The sequence below is a fragment of the Cryptomeria japonica genome, chromosome 7, assembly GCF_030272615.1.
Source record: "Cryptomeria japonica chromosome 7, Sugi_1.0, whole genome shotgun sequence".
In the NCBI taxonomy this organism is placed as follows: domain Eukaryota; kingdom Viridiplantae; phylum Streptophyta; class Pinopsida; order Cupressales; family Cupressaceae; genus Cryptomeria; species Cryptomeria japonica.
In genome coordinates this window covers 154,263,490-154,275,970 of record NC_081411.1, presented here as the reverse complement: position 1 = coordinate 154,275,970, position 12,481 = coordinate 154,263,490, and the positions used below count along the sequence as shown (strand labels likewise).

At 34.0% G+C, this 12,481-nt stretch overlaps 1 protein-coding gene across 1 annotated transcript; it reads left to right on the top strand.

The window, feature by feature from the left end:
- Nucleotides 1–2,838: 2,838 nt before the first annotated feature.
- LOC131078265 (large ribosomal subunit protein eL27y) lies at nucleotides 2,839–7,056 on the top strand. Its single transcript, XM_058015930.2, has 5 exons — nucleotides 2,839–2,987; nucleotides 3,120–3,318; nucleotides 3,434–3,528; nucleotides 3,832–3,913; nucleotides 6,771–7,056. Exons 2-5 carry the CDS (start codon nucleotides 3,163–3,165, stop codon nucleotides 6,843–6,845), a joined length of 408 nt encoding a protein of 135 aa, XP_057871913.2. The 5' UTR covers nucleotides 2,839–2,987; nucleotides 3,120–3,162; the 3' UTR covers nucleotides 6,846–7,056.
- Nucleotides 7,057–12,481: the final 5,425 nt, after the last annotated feature.

The following is a 12,481-nucleotide window of genomic DNA, read 5'->3' as shown; positions in this document are numbered from 1 at the left end:
CTTTTGATGAACTTGGCACAGTCGAGAGAGTCTTTGCTTTCTTCTAAGTTATGAATGCCAAGAATGTTTGGGTTCTCATTTTCCAGATTGTCCAAGGCAACGAAAAGTTCTTCTGTTTCCAAATTGACTTTGGCGTTATCCACTAAATTTTTAATGTAGAGTTCCCTCTGTCTATCCAATTCCTCAGAGTTGCAAACTTCATCCACAAGTTGTTCCATTAGGTCATTAACTACTTCTTCCCCAATGTAATTGGCAATAATATTGACCTCCCTAGCTACTTGTTCCTTCTCTGTCTCAGCATCCGCCAAAGAGTCACTCTTCAGAGGAGGAAAAGATTCCTCTGCCCCCCCATTGGCCATCCTATCTATAGCTTGAGTAGTCGATTGATCCTCCCTAGAACCTAAAGCCAAAGTCGGGGAACATCTTTCCTTCACCAATGTTTGCACAGAGGGGCATAAATTATCTTCTGAAGGAGACCTCAGAGGGCTCATCATCCCCGGGTTTCTGTTTAATCTCGAGACAATGTTATTTACTAAACATGGCTGATCTTTCTGAATAGGGGGCTCGCTAATCTCTCCTTCTTCTAAATCTAGATCCTTGATCCCAGGGTCACCTATTGGTGTCAAGCCAATTTCCAGAGATGAGAGGGATGGGAAGCTTGTATTCTGGATGAGGAAGTCCTTGGGAGGGGACTTTAAGCAGCGATCCTCTGTTCGAACAGAGGCTTGGTGCTTGGGATCTTTCATTTTAGATTCAAGGCCCTCTAGAGTGAAACCTCCAATTCCATCCAAAAATTTAAGTGAGATGCCCGTATTGTTAAACATTAACCTAGGGTATTTCGTCACAGGGGAATATTTCCTAGGGAAATCTTCTCCGATGGGGCCATCATAAAAGGATAATTCTAGGGTTAAACTGTAGTTGTCACATTTTAACGTTATATGATCTAAAGTTTTGGTGTTGATATCCATGTTTACTATGAGAATCTGGTTAGAGAATTTAAGAGGGGTTTTTTTAACACATACGAATTTCCCAATTTTATTTCCTATCATTTTAAAGATTTCAATATTACGAAGTTCTATTGGTAAATTCTCAATTGATATTGCTCTATTTACCGTGAAGGGCTTTAACCGGGATGGAGTAAAAAGGGGTTGCCATTCCCAGCATTCTAAACTAAAACCCTTGTATGTTAAGATCTCCCCAAACAAAAGCCTATTTCTCAAACCCACGTTGCGACATTCAATTGCAAGGAAATTATCAGGAAGGAAATCGATACTTACCTGGTCCTTAAAGGATGATGTTAACCAGTCTACAATTTGTTTGATCGGGACACCCAAACCTTCCCATCGGGCAAAGATAACGCATTCTTTACAATGCTTCTAAAGCTCCGATAGGGTTTGATTGTCGATTTCAATCACCAACCTTATCGTAGTGGCTTGGGGATTCGTTGATAAGTCATCCTCAAAATGCATATTATCCGTAGCATTCTGAAGGTTCTGAATAGAATGACGACCAAGGGCATCCTTGCCCCTCGCAACTTTTGCTGAAAAATGCCACCTAAGGCTGATATTCCGATTAATGGTCTTGTTTAAATGGGTAGGTTTTAAAAAACCCTCCTCCGGATAATGCTGAGATCTTCGAACATGGCCTGTTGGTTGACCATTCGCTCTTCTAATTGAGTAATTAGGTTTTCTGCGTCTAACTCTTTGCCATTTTTGATCATTGCCTTCGCGGGGAGGAGGGGGAGCCCTTCCCATCTCTATCATCGCATATTTAGTTTTCACAAAGAAAGCCTGTTGTTCATAAGTTCTTGTTGCAACCGTAATGGGGCCCTCGGCCCGGTGATTAAAACCCAGAACAGAGAAACGATTCGCAGAGCCTAGATAAGTGCCAAACGGTGGTCTCGACAGCAGGGTAGGATTCACCGAGGTGTTGCAGGGATATTTCGCTTGCAGAGCCATTATTTTTTGCAATATCTTTCCTATTTTTATTCACTTCTTCACATCTAATAAATTTTTCTCGATTAAGGTTGATGAATTTTATTAAACATAGGTTAATAAATATAATTGGAGAAAGTGGAAGTAAAAATAAAATATTTTTATGATTTTAGTAATTTATTTATTTTTTGTAATAATAATAATTTGATATTTATTATTATTTAATAATTATTATAATAATAATTATTGAAATTTTATTCTAGAGTTGAAATAAATTTAAATTTGATTACTCAACAAAATTATTATTATTAATTTTTATATTTTATATTTTATATTTTAAAAACTAATAGGCCCCGCCTACCCCCCCACCCCCAAATAGTTATAGTTCTATGGTTCTATAGTCGTGGTGCCCTACTATTTATAGGCCCTACAAATCTATGGGACTGATACAACATCTAAACAATAATTTTGGTCATAAGTTTAGTCTTATTAAAAAAAATGGCTCATGACAAAATGTTTTATTCAATCACAAAAAAAAAAAATTGTTTTTTTAATATATTTGTAAAAAATATTTACTTTTTGTTATCAAATATTTTTGAACATTAGAAAATATTTTTTCACTTGATTTTGATTGGTTGCTATTAAAAAGTTTATTCACTAAAGTGATTTTAAAAAAGCAGCCTCCCCTTATAGTTCCAACAGACATAATTACTAACATGAATTGTGGAAAACTAATATCTTTAATTACATATATAATTTCAACAAAAATAAAATGATATATATACACTTTTATTTCAATTTTTCTAATATTTGAAAACAACATATATAAGAATTTGATTTTCAATGAAATTAAATACCTATGAATAATTAGTTCCCAAAGATTTGAAAATTGAAATTCTTAAATTATTATTATTTTTATTAAACAAAATACATATAAAATTGAAATTCTTAAAATTAAGACGTGAGAATTACCTAGTCCCCTTTAAAGGATCCGTTAAAAAGGAAACAGAACGGAGCTTAGGGTTTCTAGAATTGAGAGGTTTAGGGTTTCTGGTAAGTTCCCTTTCGCCTGCCTCTACAATTTATTTGTCCACCAAACAATCTTTGAGGGGTTTTTGTTAATGTTTTGTATAGTGTTATTTTGAAGAAAAGTACCTAAATCAGGGTTTTATCTGTTCACAACAGATGCGAAACGGAGCCACTAAGGGCGGGCACGAAGCAGAGGAAGATGGTTAAATTTTTGAAGCAGAACAAAGTTGTTATACTTTTGCAGGGTCGATTGGCAGGCCGCAAGGCCGTCATTGTGAAGAACTTTGATGATGGAACTACTGGACGCCCTTATGGTCATTGCCTGGTTGCAGGCATTTTAAAATATCCCAAGAAGGTAGGCAAAAAAAATAAATCGATCTTAGCTTATATGACGAAAATCTATAAATTTCTGTTTTTTGAAAAGTTTTTGTATTGTTTTTTAATACATCTGTATGTATCATATGATTCAGGTGATCAGAAAAGATTCTGCGAAAAAAACGGCTAAGAAATCAAGATTGAAGGCCTTTATCAAGGTCGTCAACTATAATCACATTATGCCAACTCGGTAAGAAAGTCTCATTCTGCCCTCCATTATAAGAGTATCTCTCTTCTAGGGCTTATTTGCTTTCTCCTTTTTTCTTCTATTTCCTGTGAAATTGTATGACTGAATGAGAGTGGTTTGATGCTAAATGCTGAATCATGTATTGGAAAGAGAGAATTTTTTTCTAAATCTTCACTTTAAATCAGTGTTCTTCGATTAGGGTTTTTTTTTTGTGTTTACTTCCTGGTTGCTTTTTTCTCTTAATATGCTTGCTGGTGGCTGTTGATCATGTGGGCTGAGTGATGTGGATATCCGGTTCTCTGATAGGTACACATTGGATGTTGATTTGAAGGCCTTAGTAACCTTCGATAAACTGGAAGCTAATGACAAGAAGGTGACGGCTCAAAAGGTTGGTCTCTTCTCTTTGATCTCTTGATTTTTGTTAACGCTAACGAGAAGCGGGTGTTCTTTTTCTCTTCCTATTGGTTTCTAGAGCTTTGGTTGACAGGAACTATAAAGATCTAGATGATGTGAAGTGTGTGTATTAAAAACCAAATATTTTACATATCTTTCAAATTTGTAATGCTAATGACAGCATTGAAAAGCCCTTGTACAACATTCTTTCATATCCAAAATGATTACTTTGTAATATTTATTTATTCTGAAAGCTGCATGTTTGGACTGCTCATTCTTGTGTATCTTTTCCCAGGTAGCTCAGGTAACCATTGGTAATAGTTATGACACATGCAACAAATCAACTTGTTTGTCAATTTAAAAACTTATTGTTATCAACAAAGTTGCACACATGATTAAACTCTCAATTTAACCACCTGTTGATACATGGGAACACTCCCAGGCCTGGGGGTCGCCTAAAGGTTGGAGTAGACCTGATACATGGGAACACTCCTAGTCCTGTGGGTTGCCTAAAGGTTAGAGTGGACCTCCAAAGAGGGCTGGTTCCCCTCAATGCTTCAACTAAAACTTCTCCAACTGGAGAAGAGGAAAAAATAATACTTTGAAAATGACCTATAACTATTACTAAGGTGATGCACCAAGATAAATTCAAACCTATACTGCTGTTCCAGACACACAAGTTGTTCAATCAGCAAACTATAATATCCACAACTCAAGCTTTCTTAGCATATCTGTTCACAACTCAAGAAGAAATACTATATACCTCTCTCTCATTTTTTATGACTGCTCACGAGGCCTCTCAACAATGACTGCACTAAACTCTCCATCGAAGCTGGAAACCCTCAGGCTGCCATGAGAGCAAACAAAAGCTTTAAGATACTAGGGCTTCCTAACTCAAAACCTAAGACTTTAACTCAACAATATCTAACTCTAGCTTCTCCTAACCCTTGACCAATGACAACGGTTTCATGGAGAGAAAGCTATAAATGAGTTTGTTAGAAACTTAGATAAACTAACCTTTAAAACAGACTGGACAATGTATTCATTTTGATCATTGATCACCATAAAAAAGGACATGCAACATGGCTTATGACAATATCAAAGCATTAAAAAAAACTTAAAAGTTTACCGCCTCTCACATATACACATAGCTTGGACCAACTGAAATGTTAGAAAATAGGCTAACACTTATTACAAGACATTATTAAATTATATAAAACCTTACAATGTATATTCAGTATAGGAAGTATTTGATGTTTACTCAAGTTAACTGAACTTTTCTGATGAATTTGGATTATATTATCATAGTTTATGTTTTACAGGCTTCTCTTTTTATTTATATGATGTCAATTTTTAGTAATTTACTATGTAAGAACACACCCTAACCTACTGTTTCTAAATGTCTAAAGTATGCAGAGGTAAATGGATGAAAATATAAAGAAAATTATATCTTGTGCAATCTCACAAATATTTTCATCAAAACCATCATAAATTGAGGTTGAACACCGGCACAAATTGAGTTTACGACATCACAATGGAAATGATCCCTTAATTGCAATAGAGCTTGGCTACGTTCTTTGTTCATTTCAATTTGTTTAGATATCATAATTTTCTTCTGCAAAGTTGAATTTATATGTAAGGCAATGATTCTTTATGAGGGGTAGGAATTAATTCTGTGGAAGGATTCTGGTACATGGTTGAGAAAATAGTACTTTTTCATGAATAGTTTTTTGCATCTGTATTTTTTGAAGTTGCTTTAACCAAACCAAGCTTCTCAATGAAAACTGCAAGGATACACTCGACTCTCACTTTGGTTGTGTCATCAAAAAGACGTGGTCAAATCCAAATCTAGTGCAACCATTTAACCTGATCTTGATAAAGGAAAATATAATGGGGATGTCGAAATTTTCTATTGATGCTTTTCTTTTTGTTAGCCCTACAGGTTTTTGTATGAACCTAGATTAATTGTTTCCTGCATTTAAAGGAGAACTACTGTTACCTTTTTTGGCTGTCTATGATATTTTCAGTAAGCACCATATGGAAATCAAAATCCCTGCATCATTGATGTCTATACAATATGACATTAAGCTGACAATTGATCACCTCAAACATGCTACTCTCACCTGAGGTGTGTTCTCAGTATGATTTGCTCTTATGCTCTCCACAATGAAAATGCTTATGCTAGGTGTATTTGGTCTACACCTCTGCATTGCCTGCTTCTCAACTTTGATTTTAGACGTTTCTGATGGAAAGTGGGGATGCAGTGCAAAATACTTTGAATTTTGATATGGGTGCTTGAGTTAGGGTCAACAAATCCAGTAGTATTAGTTCTTAATGATAAAAAGTTCACACCTATATAATTTCAATTTTTAGCAATTTACTATGTAATATCACACCTAACCTTACAACAATTTGAGATGTCTAAAATTGAGGCTAACACCAGCACAAATTGAGGCTACCACCTCACAATGGCAATGATCTTTTTGTTGCTCATGCAGCTTAAGAGAAAGTAGCAACCAAAGCATGATTGGATCAAAAAAATTATTCATTCTCTATTGTTACACCTCATTGAGCACTCCTAGAATTTGCAGAGCTACCTTGTTCAGGGCTTGGCATACCATTGGCCAGACTTGGTCTGTAACCTGATAAAGTTGCTTTAGATCGAAATTAGTAAAAGATGCTGCATTTTGTTTCTATGTTATGTATTAGATCTTGATGCCTCTATTTTTGATAGTTTTAGAAATTTTCATGTTATGGCATTCTTGTCAGTTGTTTCTTTCTATGTAATGATAGATATCAAAAGTTTCATTGGTTGGCAATGCAGACTACTAATTTTAATGTGTTACTGGCAGGGAGTAAAAGATGCATTCCAAGAACGTTTCAAGACAGGAAAGAACAGATGGTTTTTTACGAAGCTTCGGTTTTAAAATTTTCATGCTGTTTTAGCTGTAGGTGCTGCTACAGTTTTGTTAGGATAACTTTCTGAATTGGTTGGTAGTCACTTGTAATCATGAATTTTACATCTGATTAATAATTTTAAGTGGAACCATGTACAATTTTTTTTAAGTCTCCAGCACAATGGAGAGGTGCAGTTTATTATTAATACATTCAAAGCTTATGGATGATTGGTTGGAAACATATCTTTGGGTTATGCTTTTGATTGGTTTGAATTTTATTTGTGTTATAACATATGTTGGAGAAAACTGATTAACCAGATATTCAACCATTGGAAGCAGTATTGGGCAGCAGAAGATTGGAAATATTGGCAGTTTAATCCCTGTAACATGAAAGAGTGAGATTTTTTTAGGAATTTGTTTATATCAAATTTGTTGGCTTGTACTAAAAATTTCGAAGTTTGACATGAAAGAGAGGTGCTGTTTGTTATTAATACATTTGCAGCTTATGGGTGATTGGTTGGAAGCATATCATTGGGTTATGATTGATGCTTTTGATTGGATTCATTTTATATGAATGTCAAAATATGTTGTAGAAAAGGGATTTTTGGAGGCAATATTGGGCAGCAAAGCATGGGAAATTTTGGTAGTTTAATCCTTTTTGGGAGTTCCATTAATGAGTGAACTTTTTTTTTGTGTAGTTTCATCAGTTAAGGAATTGGTTAATGTCAAATTTATTATCTTGGATCCAGTGCCATTGCATGCTATGATTTGATTGATATTTTGAAAAGCAAATTTTTTTTAAACTTACACTTCAAATAGCTGATTCTATTTGATTTATATTTTGAAGGCAAAATTTTTTAAACTTCTTATACACTTCAAATAGCTGATTCTCGTTTATCCCAGAATGCATTAAGCCAAATGATTTCAGGCATTACTTCATGATTACTAAGCAAATCTATCTTATTTTAATTGCCAAAGGGGAATGAATGCTTTGCTGGTTACTAATTGATCAATTGTAAAATTTCAGCAGTGTATCCAATATAATTTGCAAGTCCATGCCGCTAAACCATATTTAGTTCAGTTTTTCAAGTCACCACTCCACATCAGGTCTTTACAGCTGTAAAAAATTGTGTCAAATCTGCATTTACGGAAAATCTTGTGGCCAGCTCAACAATTTATTAGCTCTTAAAACCTTGGTACTTCTAGATCTATTTTTTATTTATTTTAAGTCTTACAGCTGTAAAAAATTGTATCAAATCTGCATCTATGAAAATCTTGTCTCTAGCTCGAGAATTTATTAGCTCTAAAATCCTTGATACTTCTAGGTCTATTTTTTACTTATTGTGAGTAGATTGAAGCAGTAGCTGTTGAGAGATTGGATTTGGTTCATCAAATTTTATAAGTCACTTGCCATGGTTTTATGAGTTTTTTTGGAATCTGTATGTAGCATTTCATTTTTTGCCGGTTTTATTTCTTTCTAAAACAGATCAATGGTTTAAAAACTGGCCAGAAGACAATTGGACCATCTTTCTGAGGCTGGCGAGGGGCGTGATCTGCTTTATTGGTTCAGGACCTTGGTGTAATCTATCATTATGGCTTGGGCATCTTGGGTAATCTGCATTTCGTTAGGACCATTAGAACTGGATACTTGTGAAAAGCATTTTTGGAGATTGTACTGGAAAGTTGGGAACCAATAGGAAATTTTAACTGTGCAAACTTTGGGGACAAAAGAAACCATGGCTTGGTTTTTCCCTGTTAAACCATGCCTTCATTAGTTTGATGGCTATAATTACCACTACCTGGTCTCTTTTACACCTTTTGCACGCTACCCAGCCTGTTCCCAACACTATTTGCTCTCTATCATCACAATTGAGATGAGGATTTCTGAACAGATAGCCATCAGGTTGTTCAGTTATTGTCTCAGGCTTCTCCAGGGGAAGCCTGTTCTTTCCCTCCCAAACATCAGGGTCTAAAGAACTGTGGTCTCTGGGGGTTGAAAACAATTCAAATCAGGTTCATTCACATCATTCAAACAGCTTTCGATTGTGTTTACAAAGAGATGCAAGTTTCCCAGCATTTCTTTTGAATACAGCTGGTTGTCTTTTGTTTGTTGTTGTTGCTCATTTATGTTTGCTGGAGCAAGTGATGCTTGAAAATGAGTAAACTTTTCACCAGAAAGAACTGTAGTCTTTTCCAAAGAAAACAGGTTCCAGCCTCACAGATGCAGATGACACAAGTATATATTCCTTGAAAACTGGGAGGAATATAAGCATCAGGATTATCAGTGGTATAAGCAGAGGCTTAGGATTTATTTTTAACAAAGGCATACGATTGCGGATTCTAGCTATGAGGTATTCGACCATCCACCTGTATTAGTTGTTGTTGGCTTGAAGGATTCACTGGTTTCCTTTTTTAAATTGCCAGTGTTTCCAGATCCAATCTTTATTGGTTGCTTCACAGGATGGGTAAGAAGCATTCCATGGCTCATCTTTAGATTGTGTGACAGATCCCGATGCATTCTTTGTGGTCTTTGCAGCTGGCTCTATTTTCAGAAATTGTTCAAATTTACTGAAGAAAACCTGTTGATATGAGAGCCATTCAATGAGAAACAGAACTATCTGCAGTTTGCAATCCAGATGAAACAAATGAAATATTATGAGGATCTTTTATAAAAATCTTAACACAAAATAAGATGATCAAAATTCAATAGAAACAACGTGCAGATTTTTTGAACATAATCTTCATAATAGAAACAGTCACAAAGAATGTTAAACACGAAAAGCTGAAAGGATTGGATATTTGACAGTGAATTCTAGCAGAATCAGAGAATGTTGAACTGCACAGCCAATCACTATAGAGAAATAAGAGCTATTAAAAGTAATTCTTTAAGCAAAGAAAACACCTACAGGATGAATGTTTAAACTTGAATTGTCTAAATTAAGATAAGTATTTGGGGTTTAAATGGTGAATTCTAGAAGAATTAGAGAATGTTGAAAGAAAAAACATGCGAACAGAGAAAACTTGATGTGAAAAATCTATAACTAAACTTACTGTAAACTTTCAATGTAATTCCTGATAAAGCTAGCTGTCTGTAGGTCGAAGAATAATGGGGATCAGGCTTAAATCTTCAAGTTGAATTATGCTGATAGCATTTAATCCAATTTTTTAGAACTTTTGAAGCCATTTAAAAGCGAAGGCAGCAAGACTACAAATACAAGGTTAAATTCTCTTTCAAGATTTCAGACTGAAAGTTGCGAATGTGCAATATGGTATGAAGCACACTAAAACTGAAGCCAGATCAACAAGCACATTAATTGAAGACTTGGAATCAACATTATTGAATTTAGAAAAGTCAATGTAACACTGCAAATTGTTACTCGAAAAATTTACCGAGGCTTCAAAAGCAGAGTCCCTCTCGGGCTTCAAGAATCTTGATCCAATCATTAAAAAAACTACTAGCACACAAAATAAATCAGAGCAATTCATAAACTTTAAAATCAATTGCGATTAACAAACGGAAAAACTCAAACCCCAAAAATGCGCCTTAAAAAGAAGCAAGAAAAGTATTTAAAGTATTGCATTTTAGTATTATATCGCTGTTCCTAATTTACAACAAATGTAAATTGCTTGTGAACATTTATTTTCAAGAGAATGCCCTAAAAATTGGAATTTACATATCAGTTGCATATACTAGCAAGATCGACACAAAATCCTCAAATCTAGCTACAAATTAAACTTCCAAAAGGAGAAGGAAAAAGAAACTGAATCAAAATATTACTACCATAGAATTTCATTTAAATTCTCAAGAAGAGAGCATAAATTAAATTAAGATGTTTGAAAATGATAATGAATGTAAATACCAAATATGCATTAAACCTCACAAATATTAGAGAAGCCTTATTCCAAAGTGAAATGAGCTCTTACTAAAAGTAATAAATTAGAGAAAATAAAAAATGACGATCCTTCAATAATCACGTTATCTTAGAAATAAAGGGGAAACCCGAGTTTCAATAGGGAAAGCTACAAATATATAATGTGTTCCAGAGTAACTTTTGAAAGAAGAAAAGTCTTAAAAAGTGAAATCAAGAAAAGCAAAACAATCTAAAATATAAGGGAGTTTCATTTTGAAAATTAGTGAGAAGAAAACTTAAAATTCACAATCGATTGAAACAATTTTTATATACACAACTAAAACAACGTAATGTCCTCCTTCAAAGATACAATTCAAATAAAGTTGTCACTATTTTGTTGATGCACCGTCTAATATTTCTTCTACTTATAAATTAAGTTTGATAGGATTTTGTCTTTGAAGAAACTTATTCTTGTATTGATTTTGGTAGCTTTGCAAATATAGATAATTATTTTAACTTTTTTCTATTAGAAGCTTAAAACTTTCGTGTATATTTTCTAATCATTTTTAAAATATGTTTGGTAACATGAAATGTGTTACAAAGCATTGAAAGTTCTAAAGCATTTTGTAGTTAATTGGGAAGCTATTCTTGTTGTATGTTGGATGTTGGATGTTGATGTTGCCATCTACATTGATTGCTTTCCGATGATGTGTAGTAGATGGAATTTTCCTATATATCATGCTTGTAAAGTTACTTTTGAGGAGTGTAGTTTTCAATTTCTAGAACTCTTGGCCTAAAAAAGATTTGAATGCATGTTTTGAAAAGTGGCTCATAATTGTTGTGTTCCAATTATTTATGACGACAATCCTCTTCTAGACAATCATTTAAACAAAATTTGTCATATTTGAATATGGGTATAAGTGTCACGTCAATGACTAATAAGTTCCTAGACCAAGGAAGTTACTAATTCGATCCTCCTACCTTCTGAAAATTTTGGCAAGTCATAGTTAGGCTAAGCATCAGAATTTTGAATTGACAAGTGAATTTGTCAAAGGTGGACTCTTTAAACTCCGCCCTTTTCTCCCTTTTATAGGAATACTACATAGTCCTTTCAGACTTTGGGTGCATTTTATTGTTGAAGAGGACGAACCAACTTAGTCAAATGAATAACCTTAAAGCTTTAAACTATAATTCTGAAAGGCTTCTCCTAGATTATATATTTATTATTATTTTTTAATATATATAAAGATAGTAGTATGAGGATCTATATAGTAGCCCTAGCTCGAAGCATAAACTAAAAAACATAACAAGATAGATTGTTCACTAAACCCTACATTAGTAACCTACCATTATTATAGCAAGCTCAAAGAAAAACAAAACCAAAAGTGATACAACTAAACCAAAAAAATCATATAAGAGTCAAAACTCCCCATTGTCACATAAGAGCTATTGGAAATTGAGGGAAGGCAGGGGGATTTCAAGAAAAATGATGACATCGATTTTTTCCAGTCATTGACATTAGAACTAACTAATGATAGAGATAAAATTGATTGAATACCTTTATTAGTGAGAAAATGCCACCTTATTTTATTTGTGAAAGTGATGGGATAAGTAGATTGTTTCAAATCTATGAAAGATGGCAATGGCTTCTTCTAATAGATAAGTAGAAACTTGAGGGTTGCATCTATGAAATTTGAATACATGAAAATACAATGCATAACATGTTGATTGCACAAATCAACTTGAATATTTCATTGAAGAGAAAGATTGTTATAATAAATACAAGGATAAACAAGATACTATAGAAATGAATGG

What these genes read in the sequence shown, in the direction of transcription:
- LOC131078265 (XM_058015930.2), top strand. Translation starts at nt 3,163, where the DNA reads ATGGTTAAATTTTTGAAGCAGAACAAAGTTGTTATACTTTTGCAGGGT. An exon ending in TTTTAAAATATCCCAAGAAG is followed by an intron (nt 3,319 to 3,433) that starts GTAGGCAAAAAA and finishes CATATGATTCAG; the next exon opens with GTGATCAGAAAAGATTCTGC. An exon ending in AGAAGGTGACGGCTCAAAAG is followed by an intron (nt 3,914 to 6,770) that starts GTTGGTCTCTTC and finishes TGTTACTGGCAG; the next exon opens with GGAGTAAAAGATGCATTCCA.